The sequence below is a fragment of the Armigeres subalbatus genome, chromosome 3, assembly GCF_024139115.2.
Source record: "Armigeres subalbatus isolate Guangzhou_Male chromosome 3, GZ_Asu_2, whole genome shotgun sequence".
Classification (NCBI taxonomy): Eukaryota; Metazoa; Arthropoda; class Insecta; order Diptera; family Culicidae; genus Armigeres; species Armigeres subalbatus.
The window spans coordinates 427,418,597-427,438,750 of record NC_085141.1 but is presented as its reverse complement, the minus strand read 5'-3'; the positions used below and the strand labels follow the sequence as shown (position 1 = coordinate 427,438,750).

Sequence of the window (20,154 nt, the reverse complement as noted above, 5' to 3'; positions counted from 1 at the left end):
GTTGATCAAATTCCTATGGAGCTTTTTGCTCTCGCTATATAATTCTGGCACAGAAAGATATAAAATTTTAAAACTTATGAATCTTTGTTACAATGACAGAAAAATCAACAACGCATTCCATTGAAAGTATTAGGACAAAACTTAGGCAACCTTCGCACTCACAACAGATATTGCATAAAAGAAATATTTTTATAATCCTCAAAAGATCTTGTTTCATTTAATTTTTTGGCGATTTCATAAGGATCATCGGAAAACTCTTTTGTGCCTGCTTTAGTTAGAATTTGTTTTTAGGATAAAAAAAAAATAGATTAAGACACCAGTTCGTATCAGAAAACTTTTCTTTTGCAGCACAATTCAGATCGATTTGGTTGCTTCTCAAGTCTCTTTGATTTTTGCAGAGAAATCTCTCACCTATTCAGAAAACCATAATAAAGCCTCTTCCTAACGTCAGTAACTACAAAAACCCTATGTTATTCTGGAATTTGATTTATGACTCATAATTTTATGACTCATGGAATTTATGACTCATAAAAAACACTTTAGGATTCCAAATTTGTGTTCATCGGTACCTAACTATTTCAGCACATAGCATACATTTTGGAATTGCATGAATACTTATATTGATTATGACAAAATTTCGTGGAATTTATTCCACATCTAAAGAGTTTCAAAAATTTCAAGTTTCAAAAAAATCGAGATCTTTATGCATTAAGTAATCATCGAAATGCTTGAAAACTTTCAGAAATATACTCATATCGAATTTCATTTATAGATAATTCGAAGAAGATTCTTGAATCTTAGATTACACACTTATCCACATTTAGTAACATGGAGAAGACAAGTTCACACAGACACAGCGTTTTGAAGCAATCACAGAATCATTGGAAATCAATTGTATTATTCGCGATTTTTTTTTATGTTAGTTCTAGGACGAATGAGCGATAAACTTAGTCAAACAATTTCTATTGCAATCCATGCGCACAGTGCTTTAAATCGCCTTTGAAAATTACATCCCACCAGCTGGTGTCATGGCCCCCCCTAGACCGAGACTCTAGTTACGCCTATGGTGTGCACTCTTCGTCGAACCAATATTTCCGTCAACTTCGTCCCACATACCTGACGTTGTTCTCTGCTGCGTCGTTAATAGCTGCTTTTACTGTATTCCAGCAGTCCTCAAGAGGCGCTCCATTGAGCTCACCCTCGTCCGGCAACGCTGCCTCTAGATGCTGCGCGTATGCAGTGGCGACATCAGGTTGCTTCAGTCGCTCTAGGTCGTACCGCAGCGGCCCTGTTCCCAGCTCGTGTAAGTTGCCGCAGCTTTGGTAGATGGTATGATAACCTCTAAAGGTTCGCACCATTGATTCCTTCCAACAAACCTCCTGCAGCGCTACGATGCCGAATCCACGGTCTTTGAGCACATCGGCGAGTATGCGTGTGCTCCCGATGATGTTGAGAGATTTGCAGTTCCACGAACCGAGCTTCCAATCGCAAGTCCCTTTTCGTCGCAGAGGTTTACGCCGATGGTTCCGGTCTGTACTCTCTTGTTGATTGTTCGTTGTGTGATTTTTTTAAGGGTGACTTACAGGGCCTGACACCAAAGCCCCCAAATTTCCGGTGGACCATGGTGCACAGTTTCACTTAGAGTCCCTCGCTGACACTCGGACGATGATCAGCCGCCCCTAAGGGCCGATGCCCACGTAGCGTTTTTTCAAGCTGCGTGCACACCGCATCCACGCAAGGTACCCAGCATCAAATGTAGTCGTGCACACGTTTACGTGTGCATTGCTCCATTTGATGCTGGGTACCTTACGTGCACGCAGCGTAAAAAACCGCTACGTGGACATCGGCCCTAAGATGGAGAACAGACGCTGTTTTGAGCCGCTCCTAACATGGAGAACACACGCTCAGTAAGATTTGCACTTACGGAGGGGAACGACGGCGTTCTATGTTCTCCAAAGTTTGGCCAACGAACTTCACTCAGTCCCAGGATCTCAAGCTTCATGCGGCGTACCTCATTGGCAAGTTGCGCCAAATTACCTTGCTGGCCTATGGGTTAAAACGTTCCATGTTCCTATTCGTGTCCGTTGTTTCGCGCTAAGCGTCAGCTGCTTTTTATAGAAGTTAAACAGAGCCCACTGTCGAACCCACCACATCCTAGACAGACCCCACAGGACGCACCCTCTCACTCTAGCTGATGTCAGAAGGACAACAGTGACCAGGTTACACTACCAGCTATGTACGCAACCCTTAGCTGGCGGTCAATTGTCATCAGAAGACCCAACGAAGCTTGAGTATTGGAGCATGTGATGACCAGAGCTATGTTAAGCGCTCCTTCCCGGATGTCAACTCACAATTTCGTAGCCCAGGTGTATGAGACACTTTAGATGTAAGAGCAAAGAATGCTTCGTGAGGATTGAGGGAGATTGAGAGTATAGTATACAAAAATTATTCTTGGCCTAATGTTCGAATAATGAAAAATTGAAGATTGAAAATAAACACATTAAAAATAGCAAATTGCTTAAGAATTTGAGTGTGCGTGAACCATTGTTGTCTCATGGTTGAATCCTTCATAAGCCCCACCAAACACAGTTTGCGAACTCAAAGTAATGAGTCATGTACCTAGTCTTGATCAAGTTGTTCGTATGCCGGAAGAACGTCAAGCGAAGATAATATTTAGTAAAGAACCCGGAAGAGGCCGCAGGCTTCGTGGAAGGCCGCGTACACGATGGCTTTTTGCAGTTGAAGAGGACCTGAGGGCGCTCAATGTTCAGGGCGACTGGAAGCGATTGGCCCAGGATCGAGTCCAGTGGAGAAGGATACTCCATTCGGCGTAGGTTCATCGAAGAGCTGTTGTAGCCCATCAAATCAAATCAAAAACCTAGTCTTGATGCTGAGAGAAAAGTATTTATTATTCGGTTTTCCATTTTCCTTAATGCATCACATTCTGCAATTAATTTCTTTTGTTTAATTAAAATGTTTAAAATATAAAAATTTGTAATAATCCAAAAATATAGTTCGATTATTTAATACCTCTGCATGCAAAAATGTGTGACAGCTGACAGGCTTGCAAACAAATATGATTTCACAGTTACTATGATGCTGTTATAAAATCTGTACACAGTATCTATGCAACAAAAAATTACATTTTCAAGTGTAGTGTTTTCATGTTCGAATTGAATTTTTTTTAATTAAAAATATATTAGTTCAATTTGTAAAGTCAAGTTTTCCAAAGACGAAGTCGAATTTATCTTTTTCAAGACTTTTGCGGATGCGGATTTTGCTCATATTTGTACGTTTTTTGCATTGGCTCTCATTGAACATTGGATAATGGTTACTGTGATCAAATAAAGTTCTGTAAATAAATTCACGGTTTTGTACTGTTTAGAAAAATGCAAATAATGTAAATTTATTAATTTCTATGCGTTATACAAAAATAAAAGATTTATGTGGCTACTAGGCGACTAAAAACTTTGATAAAATACGATGTTTGTAATTTCTGATATCGCCCCACTGGTTCCGCCTCTCACTCCAACCTCAACCCATCGCCAAGAGGTTCACTTTCCTCCGGTCCAGCCTTTCCAGAAGGAGGTGACCGAGGCGACCGCACTCGTCATTAAACTGGTCGTCGTCGTTTGATGGTGAGGTGGATGATGATGGTGATGCTGCTGCTGCGTATGGTAATGATGAGTATTACTGTAGGGCAACGCATTTCCGCCTGCTGTCCCGCCCAACAGCAGAATGTTTGTTTCTACCGGAGGTGGTAGATTGCTCGGAACCGCCTCCCAATCCTGGTGAATGTTCGATTCGTCTGAAATAAAAACAACAGGTTTGAAGTCTCACAAGATATAATTTCATTAACGGGCTTACCGTCAGAGTCGGAGTCTTCACCGATGCCCAGATGGTGAGTCAGTGCGGCATCGGCCGGTTCATTGAGGCAAAAATTTCTGTCCATCGGTCCAAACCGGCCCAAATCCGCATGGGTCGAGTTCATCAGTTTTTGGACATTTTCAAGCGTATGGGTGGGTCGCAATTCGTTCAAGCGACAACCTTGAGTGTAGCAGAGATAAAGAATGTTGGCATTCAGTCGAGCAACCTTGCGGTTGAATTGTGCCTCCGAGAGAGCTGTTGTGCAAAAATCGCTGTAGGTAACTTTGTACGGCAAACGAATGTCCAGATAGAAGCACATTATTTGAACCAGTTGAGCCGTGTAAGTTAACGCCGCTGCGATTGTATGGGCAGGATTTCTACTAGCCATGTTGCGAACTGCATCTTCGCTTCTTCCGGCAGAATTGACATCAGTAGCCGGATTTACGGTGGCCCAATCATTGTACGCCGAATAGTTTCCATTTCCTGGCAAAGCGGGCGCTACTATTATATGCTGTATTTCTCCGAAGCTATCCTGCAGGACCCATTTTCCCCGGACGTATGCCGTTCTAGTAGCGTCCGAGATTTCGTTAATTGTGTTCTTGCTCTCTCCATCACTACTTGAGAAACTACTCCGATTGCTAATGGCTTGTGAAATAGGAAATATGTAACGAATCAGTTTTTCGATCTGATCCCTCCGCAAATGTTTCAGTTTGTCCTGTAATTCCAATAGGCTGGCACGGCGTCGCTCGCTTTCCTCCAACTTGGACAGCACATAGTCGCCAATCATTTTGACCTTGTCGTCGCAGCGCGGCAGCTTCATCCGAAGTAATCGATTGTGTTCATGTAGCTCCTTTTTCAGCGCTTGCTGCTGGTTTACGTTTTCTCGCTTCAGCGCCATCAATTTACGAATGTTGTCTATGTTCTCCGTCCGCTGCTTTATCTCCGCCCGAAGTTGACAGCTCAGTCTCCGGCGTTGCAGCAGGGTTACGCATTTTCTCTCCAGTGTGGAATGGGCGGATTTTAGGTTCATTAATCGAAGCTGTTTTTCGGAGAATCTGCAAGAAAATCAATCGATCGTCATTTGGATCTATCGAACTCAATAACAGGGCTGGTAACGAACCACCTTATAACAACTTGGCAATTAGAATTTACTCATTGTATGAAATTTCCAATTATGAAATACAAGAGGAAATGTTACAAATACCCATGTTATGTAAACGAAATGCTAGGCAAGAATTTGTAATGTAATCAAGTAACTCCGCAGCAGCCCTGTCAGTTACTTTTGATACAGTGACGCTTACCTTTCCAGTATATGATGGGTTGAGTGAATGAAATCTCCCTTGCGGATGCAAAATTTACAGTGGAATTGGCGTTTCGAATAATTACACAATGGGCATCGAACGGCGTTAGCGCTCAGGTTCGAATCGTCGTCATCGTTGGTGAAGGACAGGTGGAAAATTTCCGGAGCTCCACCGTCCGACATCAGGCTCATGGCCATTTATTGTTCCAACCACCGAGTAGTAGGACTGCGCAAATTTCCTGTAGGGGGCAAAGGGCTCTTGTTCGCTGGTCAGTCGTAGATGCCCTTTCCAAACCACGCTCAAGCAGATGAATGTTTTCACTTTTCGCCAACAAACACGAATCTGTGTGACGCGAAAAGTTCGTTTTGGGCACTAAAAACTTAACACCTTATATCAAAATAAGCAGCACTAAACCAAACCACTACTAAACTACGTTTTATTAGATTTTCTCGTGCGCAACCAGGCGGGATCGTTATTTATTTACTACCACTGAACTGGAAAAGCGAACAAACAAGGCTGGCTGCTAGAGTGAGACTGACAGAAAAACACTGCGCGGAACAAACAGTGCGCTGCTGCTGTTGATGCTGATGATGGATGGGACGAACATCGTCAAAACAACAAACTGTCAAGCGCTAGCCGCATCAGTGTTCGTTATCTTGTGTACATCGCACAGACACAAGTGCAACGATCAGCTGATGACTCAGCTGTTGGAAGTGTTAACGTGATTTGCGTGAACGTGTCCCGTTTCTACAGTTCGTATAGGGTGACTAGGGAAGTGTTAGGATTTAGAAATGAATATATTGAAAAAATGAGAAAAATGTACGAGTGGTTTTGCTGGAAATCAACAAAATATTGCAGAATTTTCTTGTGCTGTAAATGCAACAACTCATTCAGGAAAATATTCTATGCTGAATATTCAGTAAATATGTCGACTTTACTGACAGCTGCTTTGCTGAATTGTTGCAGTTTTTTTAATGTTCAGCTATTATTTTTGGGGATACTTTCAGGCGATTCAAATTTGAAAAAAAGGATACAGCTGTAAGTAATACAACAAATGGCATCTTATACGAAAATATAATTCACTCGTATTCATGAAATTACTCTGGAAAATAACAGAATGGAAAACTTTTTGAAAAGTAATCTTTAACCGCGTAAAGAAGCTCAGTAGAGGTTCAGAGCATAATCTCCTTCGATCATAATTTCTTCAAATGAAAAACTGCATGCGAAGACCGGAATTGCATCCTAAAAGGAGCGTTGGTCATTTAGTTCATATGAAGTCTGGAGCTTGAAGTCAAACTATGTACCTACGACGGAATACTTCCCAAGAGCGCTTCGCTTAGTTTGTCTTCCAACGATTTTGATTTAACCTTTTCAACGCACTTTATTGGCACACTTTTCCATCAGCTTACAAAACTTCTGCTGATCTTTTTTTTTCGTTATTCAATTGAATAGAAAACTGACAAGATGTTTGACAGATGTTTTCTGTTAAAATTCCAGTATATAGAATGCAACAAAGTGGGTATTTCAGCAATATTAAGGTTACTGAATATCATTGCAGAAGGCAAGTTATTGGAAACATTTCAGTAATCCATTTCCATTTTGCTGAAAAGCCAAATTTTGGTGTGCAGTTTTATATCAATGACTAACTGTCGTGACCCGGACGAGATTTCTAGTCTCGACCGTTCGTCGCAACAATAGAGGTTGCTGACGTTCAATCACCTCTCTCTTTCAAGCGCCTAGGAAGGATAGGGTTTGTTTTCATCGGGAAACGTTTCCCGATGAAAACAAACCACATCTTTTCTATGCGCTTGAAAGAGAAAGGTGATTGAACGTCAGCAACCCTTATACTCAGCAAACTGATCCGCTCTTCGCTTTTGACACGATCATTCGACATGTTTCAAAATAAGGTAGCTTGCTACCCATTCGAAAGAAGTACATACCAAAAGAGCGTATTCAAATTACAAAAATCAATATCACTATATCAATATCAAATCCCTTTTTTTCTTTACTTTATAGACCTGATCTTATCTACTACATTCTTCTCCACCTCTACTCTCCAGAAGTGTAATAAATGTATAATGACTTTAAACTTCATATTGTTGATCCTTAAACAAATATTATCCACATCAAACTATCTTCTGACTACTTTTTATAGTCCAATAAAATGTCTTTTGTTTTTATAGTCCAATGAAATTCAAATCTCCCTTCTCAATTCTTTAAAAAGATTTAAAATGTAATACAATCAATCTACGGCTTGAACCGTAGCCAAATATAATTCAAGTCCAAGCTTACATATCTATCCAATTCGAAAGGAATGAAATATGCAAATCCAATTTAAATCCAATCCAAATCAAAACAAAATCCAATCCAATGCAAATCCAATCCAAATTCAAATCCATACGAATCTAATCCAAATTCATTCCACACCAAATCCAGTCCAAATACAATTCAAATCCGATACAAATCAAATCCAATAAAAAACCAATCCACATTAAATTCAAATTCAATCCAAATGCAATCCAATTCTAATCCAGCATAAACAAATCCGAATCAAATTCAATCCGAATTAAATTGAAATTCAATCCAGAATACAATCCATATCCAATCCAGATCCAATCAAAGTTCGATCGAAATCCAAATCCATACGAATCTAATCCAAATTCAATCAAAATCTAATTCAAATCCATACGAATCTAATCTTCTTCTTCTTCTTATTGGCATTACATCCGGGAATCGATCCCAGCCACCCTCAGCATGGTCTTGCTTTGCAGCCGCGCTTCTTACCGCACGGCTAAGGAGGGCCCCTTCGAATCTAATCCTAATCCAATCCTAATTCATTCCAAACCAAATCCAGTCCAAGTACAATCCAAATCTGATACAAATCAAACCCAATCCACATTCAATTCAAATTCAGTCCAAATCCAATACCATTCTAATCCCAACCATATCCAAATCTAATCCAATTTCAAACCGAATCAAATCCAAATCCAATTCAAACCCAATACCAATCCAATTCTAATCCGAATCAGATCAAATCAAATCGAAATCCGATCCAAATCCAATCTAATCCAGATCTAATGCAAATCCAAATTCCAGTCCGAATCCAATCCTAATCAAATCCAAATCCAATCTAAATCCAATCCAAATCCAATCCAAATCCAATCAAATACAAATACAATCCAAATCTAATCCAAATCCAATCTAAATCCAATCCAAATCCAATCGAACCCCAATCCAAATACAATTAAAATCCAAATCCAATCCAAATGCAATCTAAATCGAATCCAAATCCAATTCAAGTCAAGTACAGATAAATACATAAAACACTCAAATACACGACGTTATTCGTTAAAATTTACATTTTAAAGTCTGACTGAATTCGCCCTATAGTAGACCCCTGGGGGTCCATTATAGGAAATTGCTTCCCTATAGTCGACACTTCATGGACATCCCTGTTATGGACCCCGCAAAATATTCCTATAATGGACAGTCTTGTGTTTATTTTTTTATAGAATTGTAAAAAATCATCTAATTTTACTTTCCATAGCATTTCCAATGCATGTAATCAAATCATAGAACTGTAAGATAGGTTCTCCCGATAGAATTTCAAAGCAAAATGTTTACATTGTGCTGTAATACTGCAAAAATGGCTTGAGGGTCCACTATTGGTTGGGGGCTGGATGCTGCGGATAGAGTCGATTTTCTGCTCTCAAGCAAGTAGCGGGATATTTTGAAATCAATCCCATAAGCAAAATTATTTTGCAGTTACACGGTTGTCCAACATTTCCCGCTCTTCGAATTTCTCTCTCCATGGTACATGAAGGCGCACAAATGCGCGAGACTCTACATGGCTTTACGATGGTATACATATATTCCTGCTCCAATCAGCTGCTGAATCTCGAGAAATTTCGTAACGAGTGCTTTTTAGTTGCATTCCTACTATATGCATCCCAAGATAAACACTCTGATCGTGATCATCTCAATCAGCCTCCGTTGAATTGCGCCGGAGCGCGCCCATTTACTTTACACAAGGCGGCTATTCAGCAATGGCAACCCCATTCGGCGGCTTATTATATTTAACAGCTCAGACTCGCACCCTGTGTAAAGCTTATGGGCGCGCTGCTGCAATCTTTGCTTGCGCGTTACCACCGCGAAGAACTGAGCGTTTGAGAAGAGCGCGACAATAATTATCCACTCGAAATATAATGTGAATACATTTATTACAAAAATGCAAAACTCAAACTAAGTTTATTTTTATTTTTCCCCAAATAATATCAATACTTCTCAATATAAGATTTAAAACGAACATAACCACAATCTTCAATGTTCCGGCAATTCCGGCAATGGCTCCAGCACAATAGAAAATTTTGGCTTCAGTTTGACAACCAAATCGATTCTATCCGCACCACCCAGGTTGGGGGTCCACTATTGGGCACTTTACCCTATTCAGTTCTTCACTTGTTTTGGCATGGCCAGTGCTAAGGAAGCACCTGGCAGGGGAGGGGGCTGAAATCAGCGACCCTCAGGTCCAACCTAGGGACCTTCCACAAGTCAATGGGAAAAAATATTTACAGTACAGAACAATTTAAAGCAAATTAAAACTACAAATTAAAAAAAAAATACATTAAAACTTGTTTTAAGGTAAAGGTAAAGAAAAGTAAAATAGGACTAAAAAGCGGGACAAAGAAATAGATCATGGTTGTCTTCCACGGTGGGGAGTCCTCATCGACAAACTTCGCCGGGTGGCCGTCTATGGCTGATCGGTAATCCAGGAATCCAATGATTGAAACGCGCTGTTCTCCGAAGTTTGATCACTGCAGTCAGACATCAAACTCAAACTTAGAGTGAAGGGTTTCCGCAAAAAAAAACTATTCGGAGCGGAGGGTTTTCGCAAAAAAAAAAACTCAGAACGTCATGACGGCGATGACGATGTTCAGATCGCAATCAAGCAAAAGGTAGAATAGGGCACTGCACGGACTGCTTTGTCTCTTTTTCGCTGCAAAGAAATTTGAAAACAACAAGGCCAGTAAACGTCAAAACTTATGAAGAACGAAAGAGAAAGAGATGTTTCCGTGCAGTGCCCTATATCGCTGAAAGCAAGGCTCACTCTGAGAGCGACAATTTTCGTGTTCTTGCTCGGCGACTGATCTACGCTACGTAGGGCTTCTGTGTTGTCCCCTCTTTTGAAGCGCCTCGCAATGTAGTGATTTATGTTGGCTGTAAAGGAGAGCCAGCTTCTAACTCCGTGCCAGTGGACCCTAGCCACTGGGGGGAGGCTGACGCCGGCTATCGGCCATCCGATCCCCTTTAACAAGGAGGGGGGCACTTTGGTTTCCAGATGTGGCGGAACTGGTTGAAAACTGGGGAGAGTATGCTGACAAGCTCTCGACGTGCTACACAAGTCAGCTCCAGTCCGTAAAGCAGTCTGCTGTCAATCAACGCTTGCCCGATACGATACCGAGTGGCCCTGTTGTTTGTCCTATGCGGCCTTGATAAGGTTTTAACAAGGTTAATCCTCGATTTGCAGCCGGTTTTGACCGCTTGGAAATGAGGGACAAAAGACAGTCCTCGGTCGATGGAAACTCCGAGGACCTTGACGAGTTTCCGGTTTGGGATCGGCTGCCCATTAATCTTGAGACTGGGGCCGGAGAGACGATGTCGCCCGTTGAAAACATGGCCCACCGATGGACTGCACTAACCGCTGCTTGGGTTCGGATACGCGTTCGTGCCGGAGTGTCTCCGACAACCACAAGCTGGATGTCGTCCGCGTAAACAACGACGTTGATGTTCTTTGGTAGGCCGTTGAAAACCCCATTCATTGCAACTAGAAACAGGGTCACCGCCAGAACAGAGCCCTGCGGGACTCCTGTTTCCTCCTGGTATGTTCTTGAGCAGGGATTCAATATTCGAGCAACGCCTAACAATATACCCTTTGTCAGCAACAGAGTTTGTTAATGACAAATGCGTCTTGCAACAAGTCTTTGTCAGAACCTGAACACAATATGACAAGAATCATTTGCCTTGCATGCACTGATATTTCCGAGAAATCAAGGCTATTTTTGTAATCAGAGTTAGATTCTGTAATATTTCCATGAAAGTAGGAACTACGATAGCATAAAACCGAAATTTGTTCTATGGAGAATGCAAAATAACGGAATGAAAAGTTGGCAACAAAATTGTCTTCTTTTTTGTTGTGGACAAAATATTTCGGATCCTTGTCATTATTATCTCCGACAAAAACAAAGCTTTGTCGTTGGTTCTCTTTTGTCGTTTGTTTCGTATGCGCATCGACGAAAAATTGATTCCCTATCCCTTAGGCGTAGCTGCCGATAAGGACCCGAAAGGACCGCCGGGAGAGAAAGTTGCGAATAAAAGATAAAATGTTAACGATGGATGGTCCACTAGTTTAGGAATGGGCGTTTTTCGGGAAAATATCGATACTGCCGAATCGATGTTTTTATTGTCATAATATCGATGTCGAAAAATATCGGCGTTGAAACATCGATATACCGATATATCGATACGCCCGAAAAATTAACAGTACGAGCAAAAAAAAACAAGGATAGTTTAGATTTTTTATTTAAGGTCATCGAATCGTACATCAAAGTTTCGCTGTTTCGCTGTTCTTAACAGATTGTGCCTAATGTGCTATATTTTTGGAATTTAAAAAATCGAAATCCTATATCCGCTAGAAAAAATCGATACGGTCAAATATCGAACTTAAAAAAATCGATACGAAATATCGATTAATCGGAGCGAAAATATCGATTCCCGATATATCGTATCGGTATCGCCCATTCCCAGCACTAGTGGGCGAGCAAGTGCGGATGAACGCCTTCGAGTTATCCAGAGAAACTAGATCGGCGTGTTTCCCTTGGTCGAAGGCACTTTGGAGTACGTCTCCTAATCCGGCGAAGTACGAGCTGGCCCCATACCCCGGGCCAAAGGCGTGTTGACGGAAGCCAAATCTTCCGTCAGCTTCAACTTTTTCACGCAGCCTACGGTTTACCAACCTCTCGACGAGGTCAGTGAGCTAGGCCGGTAATCACCGGTGTCGCGGGAGGAGATACTCTTTTTTGGAATCAGAAAAACGAGAGTGAGGCACCACTCGTCGGGAAAGGTTTGATTTGTCCAGGCTTGATTTATCAGGTCGAGGAAAACCATTTGTGTGGTAGGAGGCAAGGTTTTTTAGCATCGGATACCCTATTCCATCCGGACAGAATACTTCCCGTTGTTTCTGACAAGAGCGAAGGAAAGCTCGGCGACTGAAAAGGGCTGGTTTCTGGAGCGTCAGGTTCTGGTGGCTATGAGCCTTTGAAAATCGGCTGGGTATCCACTTAATGATGCGAGTGATGCAAAATATGTACATTACTCAAGTAACCAAACGTTGCTTTAAAGGTACGTTTTTTGCTTAATCCGGTCAGTCAAGCTGATTAAGCGGAAAACGTACTTTAAAAGAAACTTTTGCTTACTTGGGTAGCCACCTCTGTCGGGTCAGAGATAGTACGGTCTTGTGAATCGATGTGGGTGGGGAAAGATCTACGCTTGCTACTTAATGCATTGACTTTCCCCCCTAACTCGGCGGCGGATTGGGCCGGATGTTAGGAGTCAAGGAAGTCCTCCTACTGCTTACTTTTGGCGTCTTGGATAATCGTACGACATTCGTAGTATTTTTGCTTGTAGTTATCCAAAGCACTTACCTTATTTGGATGTCCAGGGGGAAGCCTTCTGAGCGCTCGGAGTGTCTTCCTTCTGGCTTTGAGGGCTCGACGCGTCTCACCCGACCACCAACGGAGTGCTATTCTTCCAGACCGAGTATTGGTTTGACTATGAGGGATGGAAGAAGCAGCGGCGCCAAGGACAATCTTGGAGAAGTAAGAGTTGAAAAAGGTAGGGATGCCATCATTGAGGGGAACGCGATCAGCCTCCTCGAAAGTCTCGAGAAAGACGACGCCACGGGGATCAGACCTTCTTCCACCCCACGTCTCCCACAAGAAAAGAGGAGAGGGGACCTCGCGAATGATTCTGCTCACCTTTTGCTTACTGCCGGAGATTGCTCCGCAGGGGAGGTAAACATTCACTACGCTGATGGGAATGCTTCCTCGTAGTCGGACTCCTACGACTTGGAGATCTTTGCTAATCTGGAGGACGTTAAATGGGATCTCTCGAAAGATCCCTATCGCAACAGAGTGCCAGATATTTGAACCTACCTTACATATCCACTTGTATTTCCATCCGGGGTACCGGAGCAGCGAAGAAACACGGTTGACAGTTCTAGGTTTGGCAAGTTGTTCCAGAAACCATTGATGTTACATGGAAGGCAAAAATTGACTTTCAGTGGAAATGCCGACGCAGGTAGGGGCGACGATGTCTCAGGTATGTTGCGCTGATTGATGGGGAAGAAAGCGCTTTGTGGTATCGTTCATCGATAATGAAACCTCAATCAATAATGGGATTCTTGGCGTATACGATAAATGAAGGTCAGAGTGTAATATTTGTTGCAAAATCAAGTCATTTACTCTATTCTTAAGATAACAGTACTAGGCTAGATGTACCAGTTGTGGCTATAGCACCAGTTGTCGCACTAGAGCTTTATATGCCAAATGGCCAATCAAATCAACGCAAACCAAGTTCATATCGATAAAGCATATTCATATGATACGATAACACCTTTGACCACCTTCAAAACAAGCAAAGCATAATTGTAAAAAATGATTTTGCTTAATTTTTGGCGTCCTTTGCATCAGTTGTCGCACTAGTGGTCCCAATTTGGCAAGTCTCATAAGAAAACAATGGGATTTGCCAAATAAGGAACCAAAATTAAGAATAGTGTCACAACTGGTGCATGCGTTCCTATTATGGATTAATAAATTTTGAGGATAATAACAAATTTTATTGTGGTTTTCACAGCTGTTCTAAGGAGCAGGAAGTAAAACCTTTCGCTTGATATGTAAAGCCCACCCACATGCCTTTCACTTATTTAAAAAAAAAATGTTTTTCTTATGTATGGCGACAATTAGTACACCCACCCTAACTATGGTAACAACATTATCACTATCATAGATGTTTTTATGTGATTTACCTTGCAACATAAACACCCACATAGACTGAACACATTCTCACCTATTCTCACTATCCACCTTCTTCTACTCCACTCAAACAGTGCACTGTTCGGCAGCTTGGTGGCTATTTCTGCCACCGAAAGCTCACACCACTCGGTGGCCAGTGTGGTGGCGGCAGCCGGCGCTGTTGGATCGGCAGGAAACGGTCCCCTAGAAGTGGCCTCTCGGCGGAACAGTCTCCCTGCGCCACCAATTTTCAAATCCATCCGCAACAGTAAGCACACAAACGGAACCCCCCATCAGCCTGCGGCGAACAAAATGACCAACGACCGATGCGCAACACTGGACGTGGTCAAACGGCCGAGCGAAGCACGCGAAATGCTCAAGAGGGCACAAATCGTGTGTTTTGATGTGGACTCCACTATCATCACCGAGGAGGGTATCGATGAGTTGGCGCAATTCTGCGGAAAGGGGGAGGAAGTAGCAGCCTTGTAAGTATATTTGCAAGTGAACCCAATCATCATCACTAAAGTTAAACCTTTATTCCAGAACCAAAGAAGCTATGGGAGGCAGTATGACCTTCCAGGAAGCGTTGAAACGACGATTGGATATCATTAAACCGTCCCAGCGACAGATTCGTGAGTTCCTCAAGACTCACCCGAGTACGGTTTCCGGTGGTGTTCGAGAACTTATTGACCAACTGCGACAGAACGGCGCCGAAATCTATCTCGTTAGCGGGGGATTCGATTGTTTGATTGAACCGGTGGCCGATGCACTGGAGGTGCCGCCGTGTAATCTCTTTGCCAACAAGCTGTATTTCCACTTCAATGGTGAGTTTCTATCTTCGCCTCATATTGATGAATCTTGGTGACTCTGTTTTCTGTTACGCTAATTGTAGGCAGTTACGCCGGTTTCGACACCACCCAAGCAACTTCAAAATCTGGTGGCAAGGGAGAAGCAATCAAAATCATCAAGAATCGGTTCAACAGCGACAAGGTGGTGGCAATGGTTGGCGATGGAATGACAGATTTGGAAGCATGTCCGCCTGCAGATTTCTTCATTGGTGAGATTTACTCACAAAAAAACTTTTATGAAGAGGTTATTGTAATTCGATTTTTTTTCTTCTGCAGGATATGGAGGAAACGTTGTGCGGGAAGAAGTTAACAAGCGGGCTACGTATTATGTAACGAATTTTGCTGATTTACTTTGGTGATCATAGTCTTATTATCGTGTCTTAGCTTGTAAATTTAGTTTTAAGGAAATAAATGTTGTGTGCAGTGCGCTCAATCTACTCATGCTTATTGGCTTCGTTTGTGTGTAGGGCTGCAAATATTCGAACAGACCATTGACCTTAATTTTAATTTATTTTGCTTGCATCGAAACCAGGGAATCAATATTCGAGCAACGCCTAACAATATACTCTTTGTCGTCAACAGAGTTTGTTACTGACAAACGCACCTAGCGACAAACCTTTATCAGAGCCCGAACACAATATGACAAGAATCATTTGCCTTGCATGCTCTGATATTTCCCAAAATACGATGCTTATTTTGTAATCATTGTTGGAATCTCGAATATTTCCTAAAAAGCAGAAACTATGATAGCATGAAACCGAAATTTGCTCAAGAAATAATGCAAAATAACGGGATGAAAAGTTAGCAACAAGATTGTCTTCTTTTTGTTACTGACAAAATTTTTCGGATCTTTGTCATTATTTTCTCCGACAAAACAAAGCTTTGTCGTTGGTTCTCTTTTGTTGCTTGTTTCGTATGCGCATTCCAGAAAAAATGATTCCCTGATCGAAACAGATAACACTGAATCAACAATTTGATGCCACAATACACGGATCGCGGCCACATCTCTCCATCCTGATGGAAAATCAGTTAAATTCTGTATAAATGATTGCTAATATCAAATGTCCACTCAGGAGACTCCAAGGACGTGTTTCTCACATTTTCTATCATGCGCAAATCTAATGGAACCAAAAAATCTTCACGCGAATCAATCAGGTAGTCAGGGGAAGATAAGTTGGGAAAAAGTACGATTCCTTTTATTATCTGCTTGGCGTGCTACAGGAAAATAGAATAAGTCAGCACTAAATTTACAACTAGTTATGTAAATCGATAAATGATGCAGCAGTTTTTATTTAGTCGAACTCAAACGCGCTCTAGAAATTATTTCAGCGTTTCCGAAGAGCAAACAATCAGCTAAAGAAACAAGAGAGTTCCAATACCCATCGATTACCTGTTTTGTTCGCTTGGCTCTAGACTCGTTGGTATAAGTATAGGTAGCCGAGTTCCTTCGGAGGGTTTTGCGATATGGCCACCTTGTTGTCATTGAAAATTACCCACTGACCGTCCTTGAGGATGTGGCACACGTAGTGGCCAACTTGGGACGAGCTTCCCATGTGAGAAATAAATGCAACCAATTTGTATTCTGTAAAACAAAGAGGGCAAAGGAAATTAATGAGGTTTATATATTTGGATTAGAACATTGCGATCAACTTACTTCCAGGTCCATCACGATACTGCGCAGCGCTCGAGGTGCTCGGTTCTGCAGCGGCTTCAGTCTCTTCAACTCCCATAGCAATTGCGTTAAGTTCGTCCGTATGTGAGAAAATCCAATCTACAGCCCGTTCCGTGTTGTTTTGGGTTTCTTTGAGTGCTTTGGTCGCTTGCAAATCGGTGAAACCCATGCCCATCAGCATTTCAAGCCCCATCGGATCCGGCACAAAAGCTGCAGATGACTTTCCGGTATCGGTTCCTGGGGGAACAAATGGTGCAGCGAAATCAGCATCAGCGATATGTTCCATGATCCACTGGGTGGCCGCAATGGCTCCGGAATTTTTGGTGAAGAAAATGGCCCGCTTGCATGCCTCCGCTGGAAATCCCATCGCCATGAGCTGTTCTAAAACTTCCGGATCCATCGGAGGCGGTGAGGGAGCTTTTCCAACAAGCTCTGGAAGTTCCTCTTCATTGGGCTGCTTACCAGTTCCGCGAAGTGTTTCGAGATCTAAAATTTCTGGGATATCAATGGCCACATCCAGCTTCACGGAAGTCCAATCTTCTCTGAGAGTGAATTTCTTCAAGTGCAGCATTAGGAAGTCTGGCATTGTGGCCAACTTGGTGGTCTTCTTGGCAGTGGTCTTTCCATTAATAGCGGTGCTGTAGAACTGTTCCACCGTTTCAGCCTGAGCAAATGTGTCCAAGCAGGCGCTCAAGGGAATTTTTGGACGGACTAAGGCTTCTGGCTCCAGACGGCGCCCTTCTTTCTCGGCTAGGGCTAAGTCTTCTTCGTACTTCTTGACCTCGGCAATGTTGGTCGCAAGATTAAGGGGAATCTGCAGTGGGAGGCACCACTCATCGCGACGATTGTACATCACTTTTCCGCTAGAGCAACATTCGACCCGATCTTCGATACTGAACTTTAGGGCATCAGCTGGATCCGCCTGATTTAAGGAATGCTTCTGGAGCGTATTGACCAAATGCAAAAAGAATTCCTGAGCATCTTGCTGATGTTTGGTTGAAAAATCAGGATGGCCTTTACCGATTAACGCTTTAAACATGGTGGGAGCGATACCGGATGAATTGTCGACAGTATCCATACTGTTTTCAGTGAGAGAGCTATATTTCCCGCTGCACAGACCAACTCCAAGCTTCGCCATTTGAACGTTGAAGTCATTTGCCGGATCAGCGGGGAAACTTTCGAAAATTTCTTTCGCTCCGTCGACGAACCGACGGGTGAAATCCGGAATAGTAAATACTACTTGCATCACGCTATTGAGATAGCATGAGTTTCCCAAATTCTTCATTCCGGTTAGTCCTGGGCCCGCAATCGGTTTTAAATTGCTGGCGCTTTCACAAAGAATTCCCCACTCGCCAATCTTCTGGTTGAGATCCAGTTCCAACTCGACCATTGACTTCTCCGTTTTCTCCAGTTGACCCACGTTAATACCCCAATGGACCAAATGTTTGACCAGGTAGGGATCTTCTACCATGTCGTCCTCCTGATAGCTGTAAACATCACCCTTTCCTTCGGCCGTGATTGTTCCCAGCTTCACAGCCAATGGATAATTCGTTTCTCGATAGTGGTTCAACGCATGGTCGTTGCCTCCAGTTCCATCATAAAACTTCCGACCGCAGAGAATTGCACCATCCGTCAAGTTCAGCCACAGATTGCTGGTCAAATCACAGCGTTCGCATTTCCACCCGGTCGGTGGAATCTTCCGTCCATTGTCCAATTGCAACAGGTTCTTTGCATGCTGGGAAACCTGCCGCACTTCACCATCCCAGGTTCCAGTCATTTGCTCTCGTTCCCGTTTTACCGACGCCGCTTCCGCATTCAGCACCGCTTCGGCAGAATTCTGAACCAGAAGGGGCAAGTCCTGATGAGGGTACGCAAAACTAGTTCCTTCCGGTAGCAAAACCACTTTGTACTGCTCTTTGTATTCGTATTTCTTTTGCTCCGAAGGAAAGCCTCCATCTACTCCGATGGCCAGGCGAGTTATTTTCTTCTCCGGTCCTTCTTGCGGCGGCTCGGCAATTTCGATCTTATCGCGCTTCAAATGCAAAAACACCCGGTTCCCGCTTTTCTCCGCATATACTCGAGCGTACTCCTCGCCAAACCCGAGAAAACTGGTCAAACTTACGTAAAGTCCCGTCGGAGATTCCGGATTGTCGAAACCGTACATGCATTCCTCCTTGTAGACATTGTCGTTTCCACACGGAACCTTGATCTGACCGAGGTACTTCTGGAGGGCTTCCATATTGAACGCAGTAGTTTGGAACAGGTTGTGTTTGATGTTTTTTCTGCAAATCACTCTGGATTAAGAATAAACTTTCTGCTAATATAATTTATTTAATGCACTTCACGCGTGAAAACGATGACAAAAGAAAATTTTATGCGGCGACTGGCGATGCAGTGTTTTCTCGTCGTTGCATCAAACTCGAATGTCAAATTTTTGCGGGTTTTTTTATGCGGCAGATTCGTTTGAGGGGACCCCATAAAACATTTGACAGATGGATAATTTCCTGATACACCGACGAAGTCGGGTGCCGAGGATAACAACTGTTTTTATCTCCGACGAAATCGGGTGCCAATAAAGGTGTCGACGAAATCAGCTGTTTATTCACCGACGAAATCGGGTGTAGTGAAAATCAACCATCATGAATGCCAACTAAATCTGGTGCTGACCAAATCATATGCATGGACAACCTATTTAGTCGGGTGGCTCTTAGACATTATTTAGATCGACGTATCAATCGATGGATCAAGTAGTGTTTATATAGCCGATTTAATCGGGGTAATAGTTGATAAATTACATCTGTTTAGTGTATTGTTTACATGTGAAGCAGTTGAGATCATTGCACAAAATATAATTATGAAAATTAGTTAGAAAGAGAATATCTAACATGTTAGTTCCAAAATGCGTAGTGCAGTATACACTAGGATAGGATGTGCCAATTAGTCATTAAAATCGTACCGATTTTCTGTCAAAATCGTACCGGTTGCTGATTGGGTGAAAATGACAATCGATTACTTCGATCGGCGGTATCACATTTTCAAAAGGGCAGCTTGTTGTTACCTTGGCCGTGTTGCTGGGTAATTAAATTGAAATTTATGACAAAATTCAAAAGTTTGTTTTTCGATTTTTTGGGTAAAATGAATTTATGCTAGACTGCAAATGATGTATGCATGATTCTCAAGGGTTATGCTAATTTAAAACACTAGATTTGGAGCATAATTAACCAACTTTTTACTCATTGCACTGTAAAACTCGTCTAACTCAATGTAAAAACTTTTTTACTAAAGTACGTAGCATCTTTTATTATGAATAATAGAAGAAATGAACGAGAAAACATTATTTTTTTACATATATTATTCGGCGGATTTTGCACAAAAAAAATTTTGGAGGCACTGGTCAC

At 42.4% G+C, this 20,154-nt stretch overlaps 3 protein-coding genes across 4 annotated transcripts in view; 1 reads left to right on the top strand and 2 right to left on the bottom strand.

Annotated features, from left to right (window-relative positions):
* Nucleotides 1-15,521, top strand: part of LOC134224444 (phosphoserine phosphatase) — a 34,275-nt gene extending 18,754 nt beyond the window's left edge. For both annotated transcript variants that reach the window (XM_062703795.1, XM_062703796.1), the window contains 4 exons: nt 14,332-14,721; nt 14,780-15,060; nt 15,129-15,293; nt 15,361-15,521. In XM_062703795.1, coding sequence (XP_062559779.1) covers nt 14,332-14,721; nt 14,780-15,060; nt 15,129-15,293; nt 15,361-15,443 — 919 coding nt within the window. In that variant the 3' untranslated portion in view covers nt 15,444-15,521. The remainder of the gene's footprint in view (nt 1-14,331; nt 14,722-14,779; nt 15,061-15,128; nt 15,294-15,360) is intronic.
* Nucleotides 2,968-5,745, bottom strand: LOC134224441 (beclin 1-associated autophagy-related key regulator). Its single transcript, XM_062703788.1, has 3 exons — nt 5,169-5,745; nt 3,868-4,922; nt 2,968-3,808 (listed from the first exon to the last, which is right to left on the bottom strand). Exons 1-3 carry the CDS (start codon nt 5,363-5,365, stop codon nt 3,555-3,557), a joined length of 1,506 nt encoding a protein of 501 aa, XP_062559772.1. The 5' UTR covers nt 5,366-5,745; the 3' UTR covers nt 2,968-3,554.
* Nucleotides 15,522-16,254: 733 nt separating the features above from the next.
* Nucleotides 16,255-19,187, bottom strand: LOC134227466 (ubiquitin carboxyl-terminal hydrolase 5). Its single transcript, XM_062708981.1, has 2 exons — nt 16,739-19,187; nt 16,255-16,666 (listed from the first exon to the last, which is right to left on the bottom strand). Exons 1-2 carry the CDS (start codon nt 18,993-18,995, stop codon nt 16,494-16,496), a joined length of 2,430 nt encoding a protein of 809 aa, XP_062564965.1. The 5' UTR covers nt 18,996-19,187; the 3' UTR covers nt 16,255-16,493.
* Nucleotides 19,188-20,154: the final 967 nt, after the last annotated feature.